The 13,188-nt window shown below is 45.5% G+C and overlaps 1 protein-coding gene across 1 annotated transcript in view; it reads right to left on the bottom strand.

Annotated features, from left to right (window-relative positions):
- Nucleotides 1-2,439: 2,439 nt before the first annotated feature.
- RRAS (RAS related) overlaps nt 2,440-13,188 on the bottom strand; it is a 115,500-nt gene continuing 104,751 nt past the window's right edge. Inside the window, exons 4-6 of the mRNA XM_063942569.1 lie at nt 10,019-10,127; nt 8,100-8,218; nt 2,440-5,488 (exon numbers count right to left, since the gene is read on the bottom strand). Of these exons, the coding sequence (XP_063798639.1) occupies nt 5,401-5,488; nt 8,100-8,218; nt 10,019-10,127 (316 nt within the window). The 3' untranslated portion in view covers nt 2,440-5,400. The remainder of the gene's footprint in view (nt 5,489-8,099; nt 8,219-10,018; nt 10,128-13,188) is intronic.

Here is a 13,188-nt window from a genome sequence, read left to right as displayed (position 1 = left end):
ATAATGTATCACGGACTGCAGTGTGTGGCATAATGTATCACGGACATTGCAGTGTGTGGCATAATGTATCACGGACATTGCAGTGTGTGGCACAGGCATTGTATGTGCTATAATGTATCAGGGGCATTGCAGTGTGTAACAATGTATAACGGGCATTGCGATGCCTGTCATAATGTGTTCACAGGCATTACGGTGTGTGGCATAATGGTTCGAGGGCATTATGGTGTGTGGCATATTGTGTCATGGCCATTATTGTGTGTGGCATAATGTCTAAGGGCCATTGCAGTATGTGGCATAATGTATACTGGGAATTACTATATGGAGGAAAAATTACAAATAATGTAAGGGGCATGAATCAGGATTATTTTTTTTCCTGTGGTGGCCAACGTCTGGGCGTGCAGTTTGCAAAACTGGGGTATAAGGTAGTCTTTTCCTGCAATGCCACACCCCTTTATGCAAAGCCACACCCATTTCAGCAAGACCACGCCCCTTTTTGCAGCACACACGGATTCGCCACTTTACTATGACAATTATGGGGGGAGCGCCAGAGAATTTTTGGCTTGGGGGAGAAAAATTTCTAGTTACGCCACTGTACTGCAACTTCAGAATGACGGAATTAATTATTAAAAGTCCATAGGGCATAGAAGCAATTCAGTGGGGACCATGCTGAACCACCTTGAGATATAGGGCCTAATTCTGAGTTGATCGCAGCAGCAAATTTGTTAGCAGTTGGGCAAACCATGGGGGTGATTCTGAGTTGATCGCAGCAGGAATTTTGTTAGCAGTTGGGCAAAACCATGTGCACTGCAGGGGAGGCAGATATAACATGTGCATGGAGAGTTAAGCCCAGTACTCACGGGCCGATCAAGGAGAGATGCGTGCTGAGCGAACCGCTCAGCACACATCTCTCCTGCCGCTCAGCACAGCGCGATCTGTGCTGAGCGTGCGGGGGGAGACGGGGGGGGCCGCTCACTTCACCCAGCGGGTGAAGTGAGCGACCCGCTAGATTGGCCTGCATGCAGGCCAATCTAGCAGCGGCGATAGCGATGTGCGGGGCCGCGCATCGCTATCGCCGAGGGGGCTACACACGGAGCGATCCTGCCGATATTCTAAGCAATCTAGTCAGATTGCTTAGAATATCGCTCCGTGAGTACCCCCCTTTAGATTTGGATTGGGTGTGTTCAATCTGCAATCTAAATTGCAGTGTAAAGATAAAGCAGCCAGTATTTACCCTGCATAGAAACAAAATAACCCACCCAAATCTAACTCTCTCTGCAAATGTTATATCTGCCCCCCCTGCAGTGCACATGGTTTTGCCCAATTGCTAACAAACTTGCTGCTGCGATCAACTCAGAATTACCCCCATAGTGCAGCGTGTTTTTATTAAAGGGAAACATAGTAATCCTTAGCGTGACTCTGCATAATCTTATATACAGGGGCGCTATACCGGCTTCCACCGAACAATAAGACTAAGCGCAGTTTACTGCCACTAAGCCTATTCCGGTTCTGCTAAGGAACATAAGCTTACCCTGTACAGGGTATCAATGGAGCTTGACTATAATGACAATTCAAGCAGACAACAGATGGTGCTGGCTTGTGTGACCCATCAAGGGTTTTTTGGGAGCAGGATGTACCAAATCAAACTAAACTAGTTATTGGGGCTTTCCAAATACTGGAGCTATAGTGAAAATCCTACAAATATGTCACTGCATTTGAAACCCTCAGTTCAGTCCACCAGTACCAAAAAAGGAAGTCTTAAAAATAATATTGCATAGGACTGTAAATTAATACAGAATTTCATCAACTACATCATGTTCTACTGCCCATTACTCTGTGGGGAACAGAATGCTACTCTCCCTCCCTTCTCACCAGATTCTTATCTCCTTTTAGCATAGCACAATCCATGTTATCAGATATTACAAACCAATAAAGTATTTGTTTCACCCTGTGCACAGTATTTTGATTACACTTGTTGCTATTTTAAATAATGATATGCTGAATTAGCAGATTAGAGATTAATTATGATAGTCATGGGTGGTATTCAATTGTAGTTGGAACTGCTGTCTTGTCTGAAAGACAGCAGTTTCCGACTTTTTTTAGGTCGGAAACTGTTCTGACCTATTCAATCTCCCTGCTGTTTTTCCGACAAGTCGGCAATCGACGGAATAGCCGCGGATCCATGTTTTGTCGGAAGCGCGGCCAAATCAGACAGGTTTTAGCCCCGTTTCCAACAATGTCAATCCGACTTTAAAAAAAAGTCATATTGGCATTGTCGGCAACGGCCAAATCCGCTCATTGAATACGGAGATGTTGGATCCTATCCGTCGGAAAGAATCCGACGTCAATTGAATATACCCCATAGTAGCAAAAGGTTATTCAGTATCATTAGGTTTGGACATTGCGCGAATACAGAACGTGTCAAGGTAAAACACAGCAACATGAAAACATCTCATTACTTTAATGAAAGTTTTAAAGACAAGCATACAGTATGTAAATACAATTGTGATTATTTTTGGCTCAAAATATACGTAGAACATGGTCTTATTTTTCCTAGAATAAGACTTAAAAGCTGTGATACTAAAGTACAGATATTGATACGTCAGGATTCCATCTGTCCTCCGGACCCTGGTGTAGCATATGCAATAGGAATAGATTTCGGTAATAGACCTTGTAGTACCACTACAAACGCAAACAATTCAATTAGCAATTATAATACTATGATCCTGTGCGTAAGAGGTTTTATAGGTTATTACCTTTGTAAAGCTTGATTCGTTCATTTATTACTTTATATAGTAAAATAACGATTGTAGTGATAATGATCAAACATTGCCTGTTTCTACCTCCCCCTAATCCTTGTTTTGTGGAATTGTCTATGAAAGGGTACTTTTCTGCAGTCTAGGAATCACAGGTTCCGCAATACAAGTAGAGTAAAGCCAGAGAGGGTCAATGTTTCATTAATCTCTACTGTCTCCAAATTCCACTTTAAACAGGCAAAATAGAGGCCCACCCTGTACGGTGCTGTAACATTCAGTGGATGAAAAAAAAAACACTGGGCCGGATATAATAGCACCCGAGTTCCGCGGCCGTGTGGAATGCCGGCCGAACGTGGAAGTTTTTTTACAGGGGTAATCATGTACAAGGCTAAACTAAAGGGCCGTATTCACGGCCCGATTTGGAGGGAGATGTGTGCTGAGCGAACCGCTCAGCACACATCTCTCCTGCCGCTCAGCACAGCGTGATGTGTGCTGAGCGCGCGGGGGGAGACAGGAGGGGGGCGCTAGACTAAGGCCAATCTAGCACCAGGGGCCGTGCATCACTATCGCTGTGGGGGTACGCACTGAGTGATCACTGCTTAAAATCTAAGCAATCTAGTCAGACTGCTTAGATTTTAAGCAGCGATTGCTCTGTGAGTACCCCCCCTTTAGCCTTGTACATGAATGCCCCTTTAAAAAAAACATCAGAGTTCAGCCGGCATCCGGCCCCGCCGCCGAAAATCGGTCGCTATTACATTTGGGACATCATCTTTAGAATAACGTTCCAAGTGCAGCGAAATCAGATAGGAATAGAGGAGTCTGAAATCATATCCCAACAAGGAAATCTCTTTGAAAACGTACACTATGTCTTCAACAGTCATGATCAATGTGTGCTACATTATGTATTTCTTATAAAAGCAATTATCGCAGCAACATTCACATATATTGATGTAATCTTCAGAAAGATAAATATAGAAATTGTTCCTATATTAGCAGAACTTTATTTTTTTTTTTTTACATTTTTTTTTTCTCCTTTACTAGTTTTCTTTATGAAGGCCCCAAGGCCACAAATGTTTGGGATTCCAAACAGTCAATATTAGGGTACCAGATAATGTAGTGTTTCTACAACACGAATCCCACTATAATCCATGGTAATCATGGTTTAGTGCAAACACACTGCGTTTGCTATGAAAAGGACATCCATTTTATGGGTTAGACCAATACTGAAGGGAAAAGCCTTGGTAAAGAGAGGGAGGTGGGGCGGGTTCTAATTACCAGGCCAATGCTGGTCTGAGGAGCTATGGAAGCAGAGCAGCAGCACCCCATCTCCCCCCACTTCCTGGTTTTGAGCAGGAACGCCTCCATGCTTGGCCACACCCCCTCTCTTGTACAGGGCCTGCAAAAAGTCCCAGCGGCAGGGACAGATTAACAATGGGGCGGATGGAGCTCCAGGCCTCCACTTAAAAATAGGCCCATCCCTATGACAGCAGGATTATAATGACCCACCCAGCTGGCCACACGATAGCTCGGAACACGTAAGTATTAAAATTGTATTTTAAACTTTCACATATTTAGGGAGACAGTGGGGCTGATAGTATAGGGGATGTACACGCCCACATAGCACTGGCCACGCCCACACAGCACTAGTCATAGATCCTCTGCTTCTCAGAATAGTATCCTGGACATTTTCAGTCCCAGGCCCATGTGGCCTTTAATCTGGCCCTGCCCAGGTGCCTTAAGGGAAAATACTAGTTCCCAGTCTTTTAAGATTACATTCTAATAAATGGTACTGTAACTAGGTTGACTCCCCATCTGTCCTAGAATCTTTCTTTGTAGTGAAGACATTTTGAATATGCATCAAAAAGGTAGAGCTAGTCCTGGGTAATGTAGTGTCTGCAAACGAGTGACTGACTGCTCTGCTCCCCTAGATATCCAATAGTAAACAGAAAGTCTATTCTGCAGCCTGGGCCAGGAGAGAAACAGACACAGCTTAGCTGTATGGCATCATGCAGTGTAGACATGTTATGAGAGAGGGGAGAATAGACAGAGGACCAGTCCAACTAACTATAACTGGGAAGCAGGGAGATAGGTCTGCCTTTCTAATCTATACGTACATTAGAGCCCTCCCCCTCTAAGAATAGTTTCTCCAGTCTGCATGCTCAATGCATACATCAAAGCTCACGGAATAGTAAAATAAGAGAACATAAAATATATATATATATATAAAATATATATACAGAATATATATTTACATGCAGATCCCAGCATACAAAAAATTTAATAAAATAAAAAATAATGTAGCATCAGCACAGATAAAGGGAGTGTGTGCAAACTGCATTTCCTTGTAGTAGATAGAAGCATCTTGCCCTGACGGACAGGAGGTTTTTGTTCGGCCTACAGAGGTGCCCCTGACTCAGTGGGCTGGATCAGTGGGGGGAAGAGGAGGGGAGAATTATGTGATGTCTGTTGGATGAAACTTCCAGGTGTCTGCAAGGTTGGCAAGAGAAGTAAGCCGAAGAGGGGACCATTAATGCGCCGCCTGGTGGCAGGAACAATGTATTGTCTTCCATGAGCGGCAGAAGCACCTCCCCCCATATACTATTGCTGGGTGTCTGTTTAGGCCATCTGGGCTTCACTTGATGTCAGGTTACAGGATCACACAAGGGCAGCTTTTAGACTCTTTCTTCTTAGGGTTAACTGCTGGGGTCGGTGGGCTCTCCAACTCTTGAAATTTTCTGCAAAAGAGACAACATTAGCAAGGACAATGACACGTAGGACGGAGGGGGACCCCGGTGGTGTGTCGACTGCAATTATCAGATCAGTGACGACCAATATAGAATTTGGTCCCAACTCACTGACATTATAGAAAACATTTTTCCATGATAGAGATATCTGCCGTGAATGGGACATTGTACAATAAACATACGGTCGGATGAATGTTGATTTAACCCAGACACTGCCGCAGGGCTTGATACTAATCCCATAGAAGATACTGAATAGTCTACTCAGAGCCGGGTGTCATAGCGATGGGATGAAAGTCAGTGTAACCTTCAGCGAGAGGGTGGAGGAGAAAACTGTAGGAGCGTGTTCTGCTTTTTTCTTACAACAAGAACTCAGACAGTTCCTTTCCTACTCTCTGCAGACTTGCACTCTCTGTTTTAGCTCACCCTATATGCTATATAGTAGCAGTAGTGTGTGTGTGTGTGTGTGTGTGTGTGTGTGTGTGTGTGTGTGTGTGTGTACACATATTCTATATATCAATAATAAGATTCTGCACCCACACTGCCAGTACAGGTGTGTAGATGTGCAGGGAAGACAGGAGATAGGTACTCAGCTATTAACCTGATGTTTAATCCCTCTTCTATTTTCACTACCGTATGGGCCAGCACCTGTCTTGGCCATCTTATTCTGTACCACAGATAAAGCAGTGCCTATAGGAAAAGTTGCAAAAGGGCTGCAGGTGTCAGAAGATGGAAACTGCTTTTTAATCTTCCTCTTCTTTATTAACCCTGCCGTAGAAAAGGTCCCAACGCCGCATTCAAAAGCAGGCGAGCTGCACAAACCAGCCATATGCCTCTGTCACCACATAGCAGACAAGGGGCAGAGAACTATACAAATGCAGCTGGATTGTTTTGAAGACGTTGGTTGGAATGGTGTCACCAGTGACCACCTCAAGCCATATTGTAATAGATAAACTTTGCTGCGAAAAGCAAGTGATCAGAGGAGTTCCACGTCCTTGGTGTCAGAAAAGGAAGTGTGGGGGTGGTTCAGACCTGATCGTAGATGTGCTAAATTAGGCAGGCGGTTAACTCGCTGCGTTTTAGGTCGCAATGGCTGCGTGTGAAGTCACGCAGCCGCCACGGCCCGCCCCCGCAATGGTCTGGACACGCCTTCGCTGTCCTGAACGCCCCCCTCTCGCCCCGCGGCCGCCTCTGCCTGTTAATCAGACAGAGACTATCGCAGCAGTGAGATGCTGCAAGCGCGCGCACACTCCAGAGAGGGAATCGGGCTACGATCGCTGCCGCTGCAGCGATCGGGTCTGAATTAGGGGCCATGTGTCCCCACCACCCATTTCAAAGCCATTCTAAGACACTAAACACACATAGGGAAATTAACAGTACAGTATCTTGAACACTGGACTATTCACAAGACTGCCCGACCACAAGATGTGCATTGTGTTGCCTTCTTACACATTATAAAACCTGTGTAGGAAAAAACAATGTGTTCCCTAATGCACACCGAGTGAAAAATATTACTACATAATAGTCAGATAATACGGAGATCTTAGTTGCGTATATCTGCAGATATAGGGTTAAGCCCCCAGGCCGATCGACAAGGCTTCTCCGTCACTGGGGGTCCCTAATACTAGGTATGGGTCCGGGGTGCAGGACCCCATAACGTCGGCACAGGTCGGCTACCCCAGGTCAGCACACAGGTGAGAATTAATAAGGGTTAATAAGAAGCACAGAAGTGCTATGTAAGTGGTGTGATTAAAATAATACAAAAATATATACAAAGTGATAGGGAAAATCATAAGTGTTAATAAAGTGTTAGGGTGTGCCGACCTGAAGCAGCCCAGCCATACCGACACAGGGGCCCCTGTGTCGGTATGGCTGGGCTGCTTCAGGTCGGCACACCCTAACACTTTATTAACACTTATGATTTTCCCGATCACTTTGTATATATTTTTGTATTATTTTAATCACACCACTTACATAGCACTTCTGTGCTTCTTATTAACCCTTATTAATTCTCACCTGTGTGCTGACCTGGGGTAGCCGACCTGTGCCGACGTTATGGGGTCCTGCACCCCGGACCCATACCTAGTATTAGGGACCCCCCAGTGACGGAGAAGCCTTGTCGATCGGCCTGGGGGCTTAACCCTATATCTGCAGATATACGCAACTAAGATCTCCGTATTATCTGACTATTATGTAGTAATATTTTTCACTCGGTGTGCATTAGGGAACACATTGTTTTTTCCTACACAGAATTACCCCTCCCCTTTTAGCACCTGAGTGACATCACAATCTGATTGAGCAGCTTACCATTTTGTACATTATAAAACCTGCCTAGTCCGTAAGACTCTAAGGAGCAGATGTACTAAACCTTGGAAAGTGATACAGCGGAGAGAGAGAGATATTCTACCGACCAATCAGCTCCTGTGATTTTTCAAACATAGCCTGTAACACGGCGGATTGGCTGATACTTAATTTCCGTCCACTTAATCACTCTCCAAGGCTTAGTACATCTCCCCCTTAGCTCTGCTGGGTGCTAAACACAGACACACCATGGCTTGAACATCCCAAACTCCCCAGTTATAATCCGCCATTGTTGACCCCTTACCTGATTGCCCTGACCAGCTCGTGGAAAGATTCATCTACATTTAATCTGATCTTCGCTGAAGCCTCCATATAGGGGATTCGGTTTTCCCGAGCAAAGCTAAGAGCTTCCTCCTTAGTAACCTATTTAAGGAAAGCAGAAAGAAAGACATCTGGTCAACTGCAGTGTCCCATGTAACAGAAGGGAAATGTTATTCTATTCACTTCCTTACTGCAAAATACTGTTCAGGTTCCAGGCACATCTTCTAACAATGATTATGGGGTGAGAATGCAGGTAGAACATTCTGCCATCTAAAGGGCCCCATACACTACAACGATATGTCTGAGGCTGAAGTTGGAGGCGATTTCCCTTGAACTGCCTGGCAGCTTCCCGGGCGGCAGGATCGCATACGAAACATCGTATGCGGTCCTTTTGCATACAATGTATCGTATGCGATCCCAGTCATGCCTGCGGGGTCGGACATGATCGTTAGTGCAGCACATTCAATCTAGGGGATCTGATCCGATGCTCACGGGAACGTGCATCGGATCGGCAACACCTCCAAAATGCCCTATTTCACCCGATATATCGGCCCGAATGCCTGAAATCGTATGAAATTGGGCATTATCGTCAGGGCCGTTTCTTGGGGCAGGCGAGCAGTGCAACCGCACTGGGCGCCCGCCACTGCACTAACTGTGACTCCCTGCTTCCCCCTCCTATTTCTCCCCGAGTAACCCGCTCAGGGGGCGGAGTTTCACGGAATGACGCGGTTGCGTCGTTACGTCACGACGCAACCCTATCACTCCGTGAAACTCCCCCCCCGAGCGGAGTACAGAGGGGGATCCAAGTTAGGAAGAGGGAAAGGCAGGCGCGAGGAGCGGTAATCGCCTCTGTAAGTATTCTCTCTCTCTCTCTCTCAATGTGTGAAATGGGGACTCTTGCCTGCCGTCGTGTGGGGATTTAATGTATCAAGGGCATTGCGGTGTGTGGCATAATATGGTGCAGGGGGCATTACTGTGTGGGGCTTAATATGGTAGAATTTTTTTTTCCTGTGGTGGTCGTGATCTGTTGGAGCAGGGTCAAAAACTGGATTGTGAGTTAGTCTTTTCAGATGAGGCCACACCCATTTAGATAAGGTCACACCCATTTAGATGAGGCCATGCCCCCTTGCCGGGTGCGTGCGCAAGTGTTTTTTTTTTATCTAGGTGTGTGTGTGTGGGGTGGGGGGGGGGGGGGGGGGGCACATTTTTTTATGTCAGGGGGGGCGCATTTTTAAATCTCGCACTGGGAGCCAAATTGGCTAGAAACAGCCCTGATTATCGTTCTAGTGTATGGGGCCCTTTACTCTCTCACTAGCTAATGTTGTATGGGCTACATCAAAGCTCGGAGAGATAAAGTACCAGCCAATCAGCTTCTAACTACCATTTTACACACTGTTTGAAAGACAACAGGAGCTGATTGGCTGGTTCCTTATCTCTCTCCAAGCTTTGATAACTATAGCTCTATATATGGATTTCTTTAATTTTTACAGGTGTGTGCAGCCAATATGATTTCAAACATGAACAAAAGGAAAAAAAAAAAAAAAGTAATAAAATAAATAAAATAAAACAAGAAAAACAAAGAACCAATTAAAAACAATGCATATTTGTTTCTGGTAATTTCCAGAGATGGTAAAGGTCCAATGGCTTTCCACCATCAATGGCAGAGAGTCCAGCAATGGGTTTATATTGCACCCTTGGGGGCATGGAGCCCAGCCCTGCCACCAATGTGGCTAACAAAGCCCCACCACTTTCCCTCATTGAGAGCCTTCCAGAGTTCAACCTCTTGGGGCAGCAATTATTTGAGAGAGAGAGAGAGAGAGAGAGAGAGAGAGAGAGAGAGAGAGAGAGAGAGAGAGAGAGAGTGAGAGTGAGAGTGAGTGAGAGAGTGTGTGTGTGTCGCACCTGTCTCTGGAGATCCAAATCTGCCTTATTGCCAACCAGAATCATGGGGAACTCATCTCTGTCTTTGACACGTAGAATCTGTGTGTGAAACTTGCTGATCTCATTGAAGCTGGAAGAGAACCGGGACACAATCATTTCCATTTCGTTAAGATGTACATATTTTCATTTCAAATTATGTGCACATTATTAACAGCCAGAGCCAACGCTGCCATTGGGCAAACCTAGGCCGGTAACTAAGACTCCAATTGTTAGGGGTTCCTAACACACACAATGGGCAAGAGTCAAATCTTATAATAAAAATAATATGAATATTTTTATTTATATAGCGCTCTTTCTCCAACAGGACTCAAGGCGCTTTACAGACATCAAAAACAATGCACATAATACAGAAGATTTAAGTAATACAGCAATATATAAGCCACACAGACATAAAAGAAAACCTTGAGCTCAGATAAAGCATGATTGGTGTAGGCATTTTGGGTAATAATTTCCAAGGGTTGTGTATTCCACCCTCACAAGGTACCAGGTGCGGCAGCCATCTTGGGCGCACTGTGTAGGATTACACAGGGTGGAATAGTCTACCCCTAGAAGAGATGACACAAAATGGGGAGATCGCAGTGTCCTAAAGTTCAGAGTAGGGTTCCACCAAAACCATCAGGTCCATGTATTTTCCATTCCATCCACAAGCGCAGCAGATGAGGCAGCCATGTTGGGCGCACTACGAAGGTTACACTGTGGGAGATGAGCCATACAAGGGCCAAATGCATGTATGGGAAAACTGACACGTGTGTAGGAGTATGCTATACCCTGCACGGAAAGATCCAAATGAAGAACACCCTGCCCACGGAGGAGCCATCTGAGGCAGCCATCTCGGGTGCACTGCATAGGTTGCTACTGGCAGGGTGTGCAATCACTGGAGGTACACATTACAGAGACAGCACACAGTGGAAGTACGCTGTAAGAAGAAAAAGAGAAAAACAAATATGCAGGAACCAACAGACGGAGGAAAACTGTAATACCATTATTTTGAGAAAACTATAAATGTCCTGCTCTCATGGGAGCAGTGCGGGTGGGTGTGAGAATGTAGGGAGCACACTAATGTCCAATGGAAAAGACCCTGCTGCGCCAGGTCCTGATGCTCACACCCCTCAGTTCCCTGCTCAGCTTGAGGGGTAGGCCCGGTGGCAGTCATGATGATCTCGGACAGAGGGGTAGTAGGCATTATCCCGCCGGCAGCCACTAGATGGTGCCCAACCAGAGCTATTGAATTGTAGCTCTGTTCGGGCGCGATGGCTGCCAGCGTCTGCCTTTCAGCTCACATCCCTCAGAGGTGGCAAGCTAAAAATGTGTGAAAAGTGACCCGTTTAGGCGCCCAAACTGCATTTTTCGCGATTGCGCCCAGCACTTTGGTCAGACGTACCTGCTTTATTCGGCTAAACCTGACCTTTATGGGCACGATCAGCGCAAAAAAAGCCCCAAAACAATTGAATTGCACCCCACATTTTACCTTCACTTTAGACGGGAGATTGAGGGTGCAAAACAATCGAATACTGCCAAGTGAGTAACAATGTTGGAGTTCCTTCCACCAACCTCGATTACAGTCACCCCTGTACACACCTGAACAATGGTACAATCCAGTGTTGTGATGCAATGATATATCGTATTGCCATACAAACTACACAATCTGCTGTATGACACAATATAGAGTTACATGCATAATGTAACAAAGCCTCATCGTCCCATCTGATGTGCAGCAAACTAGTGATGAGCGGGTTCGGTTCCTCGGAAACCGAACCCCCCCGAACTTCACCCATTTTACACGGGTCCGAGGCATACTCGGATTCTCCCGTATGGCTCGGTTAACCCGAGCGCGCCCGAACGTCATCATCCCGCTGTCGGATTCTCGCGAGATTCGGATTCTATATAAGCAGCTGCGCGTCGCCGCCATTTTCACTCGTGCATTGGAAATGTTAGGGAGAGGACGTGGCTGGCGTCCTCTCCGTTTATTCATTGTTGATGCAAATATTTGTGCTTGCTTATATCTTAATTGTGGGGACTGGGGAGCAGCTGTATTATTAATATAGGAGGAGTACAGTGCAGAGTTTTGCTGATCAGTGACCACCAGTTTTATCCGTTCTCTGCCTGAAAAAAACGCTCCTTATCTGTGCTCAGTGTGCTGCATATATCTGTGCTCACACTGCTTAATTGTGGGGACTGGGGAGCAGCTGTATTAGATAGGAGGAGTACAGTGCAGAGTTTTGCGGACAGTGACCACCAGTATACGTTGTCTGCCTGAAAAACACTCCATATCTGTGCTCAGTGTGCTGCATATATCTGTGCTCACACTGCTTTATTGTGGGGACTGGGGACCAGCAGTATCATATAGGAGGAGTACAGTGCAGAGTTTTGCTGACCAGTGACCACCAGTATACGTTGTCTGCCTGAAAAACACTCCATATCTGTGCTGCATTGTAGTATATAGTAGGAGTACAGTGCATAATTTTGCTGACCACCAGTATATAATATATAGTACGGTACAGAAGGCCACTGCTGTACCTACCTCTGTGTCGTCAAGTATACTATCCATCCATACCTGTGGTGCACTTCAGTTTTGCACAGTTTGCTGACCACCAGTATATAATATATAGCATTACGGTACAGTAGGCCACTGCTGTACCTACCTCTGTGTCGTCAAGTATACTATCCATCCATACCTGTGGTGCATTTCAGTTTTGCACAGTTTGCGGACCACCAGTATATAATATATAGCATTACGGTACAGTAGGCCACTGCTGTACCTACCTCTGTGTCATCAAGTATACTCTCCATCCATACCTGTGGTGCATTTCAGTTGTGCGCAGTATATATAGTAGTAGGCCATTGCTATTGATACTGGCATATAATTCCACACATTAAAAAATGGAGAACAAAAATGTGGAGGTTAAAATAGGGAAAGATCAAGATCCACTTCCACCTTGTGCTGAAGCTGCTGCCACTAGTCATGGCCGAGACGATGAAATGCCATCAACGTCGTCTGCCAAGGCCGATGCCCAATGTCATAGTAGAGAGCATGTAAAATCCAAACAACAAAAGTTCAGTAAAATGACCCAAAAATCAAAATTGAAAGCGTCTGATGAGAAGCGTAAACTTGCCAATATGCCATTTACGAC

Source organism: Pseudophryne corroboree, chromosome 10 (genome assembly GCF_028390025.1).
Source record: "Pseudophryne corroboree isolate aPseCor3 chromosome 10, aPseCor3.hap2, whole genome shotgun sequence".
Classification (NCBI taxonomy): Eukaryota; Metazoa; Chordata; class Amphibia; order Anura; family Myobatrachidae; genus Pseudophryne; species Pseudophryne corroboree.
The sequence above is the reverse complement of the archived record's forward strand: the minus strand, read 5'-3'. Positions and strand labels throughout refer to the sequence as shown.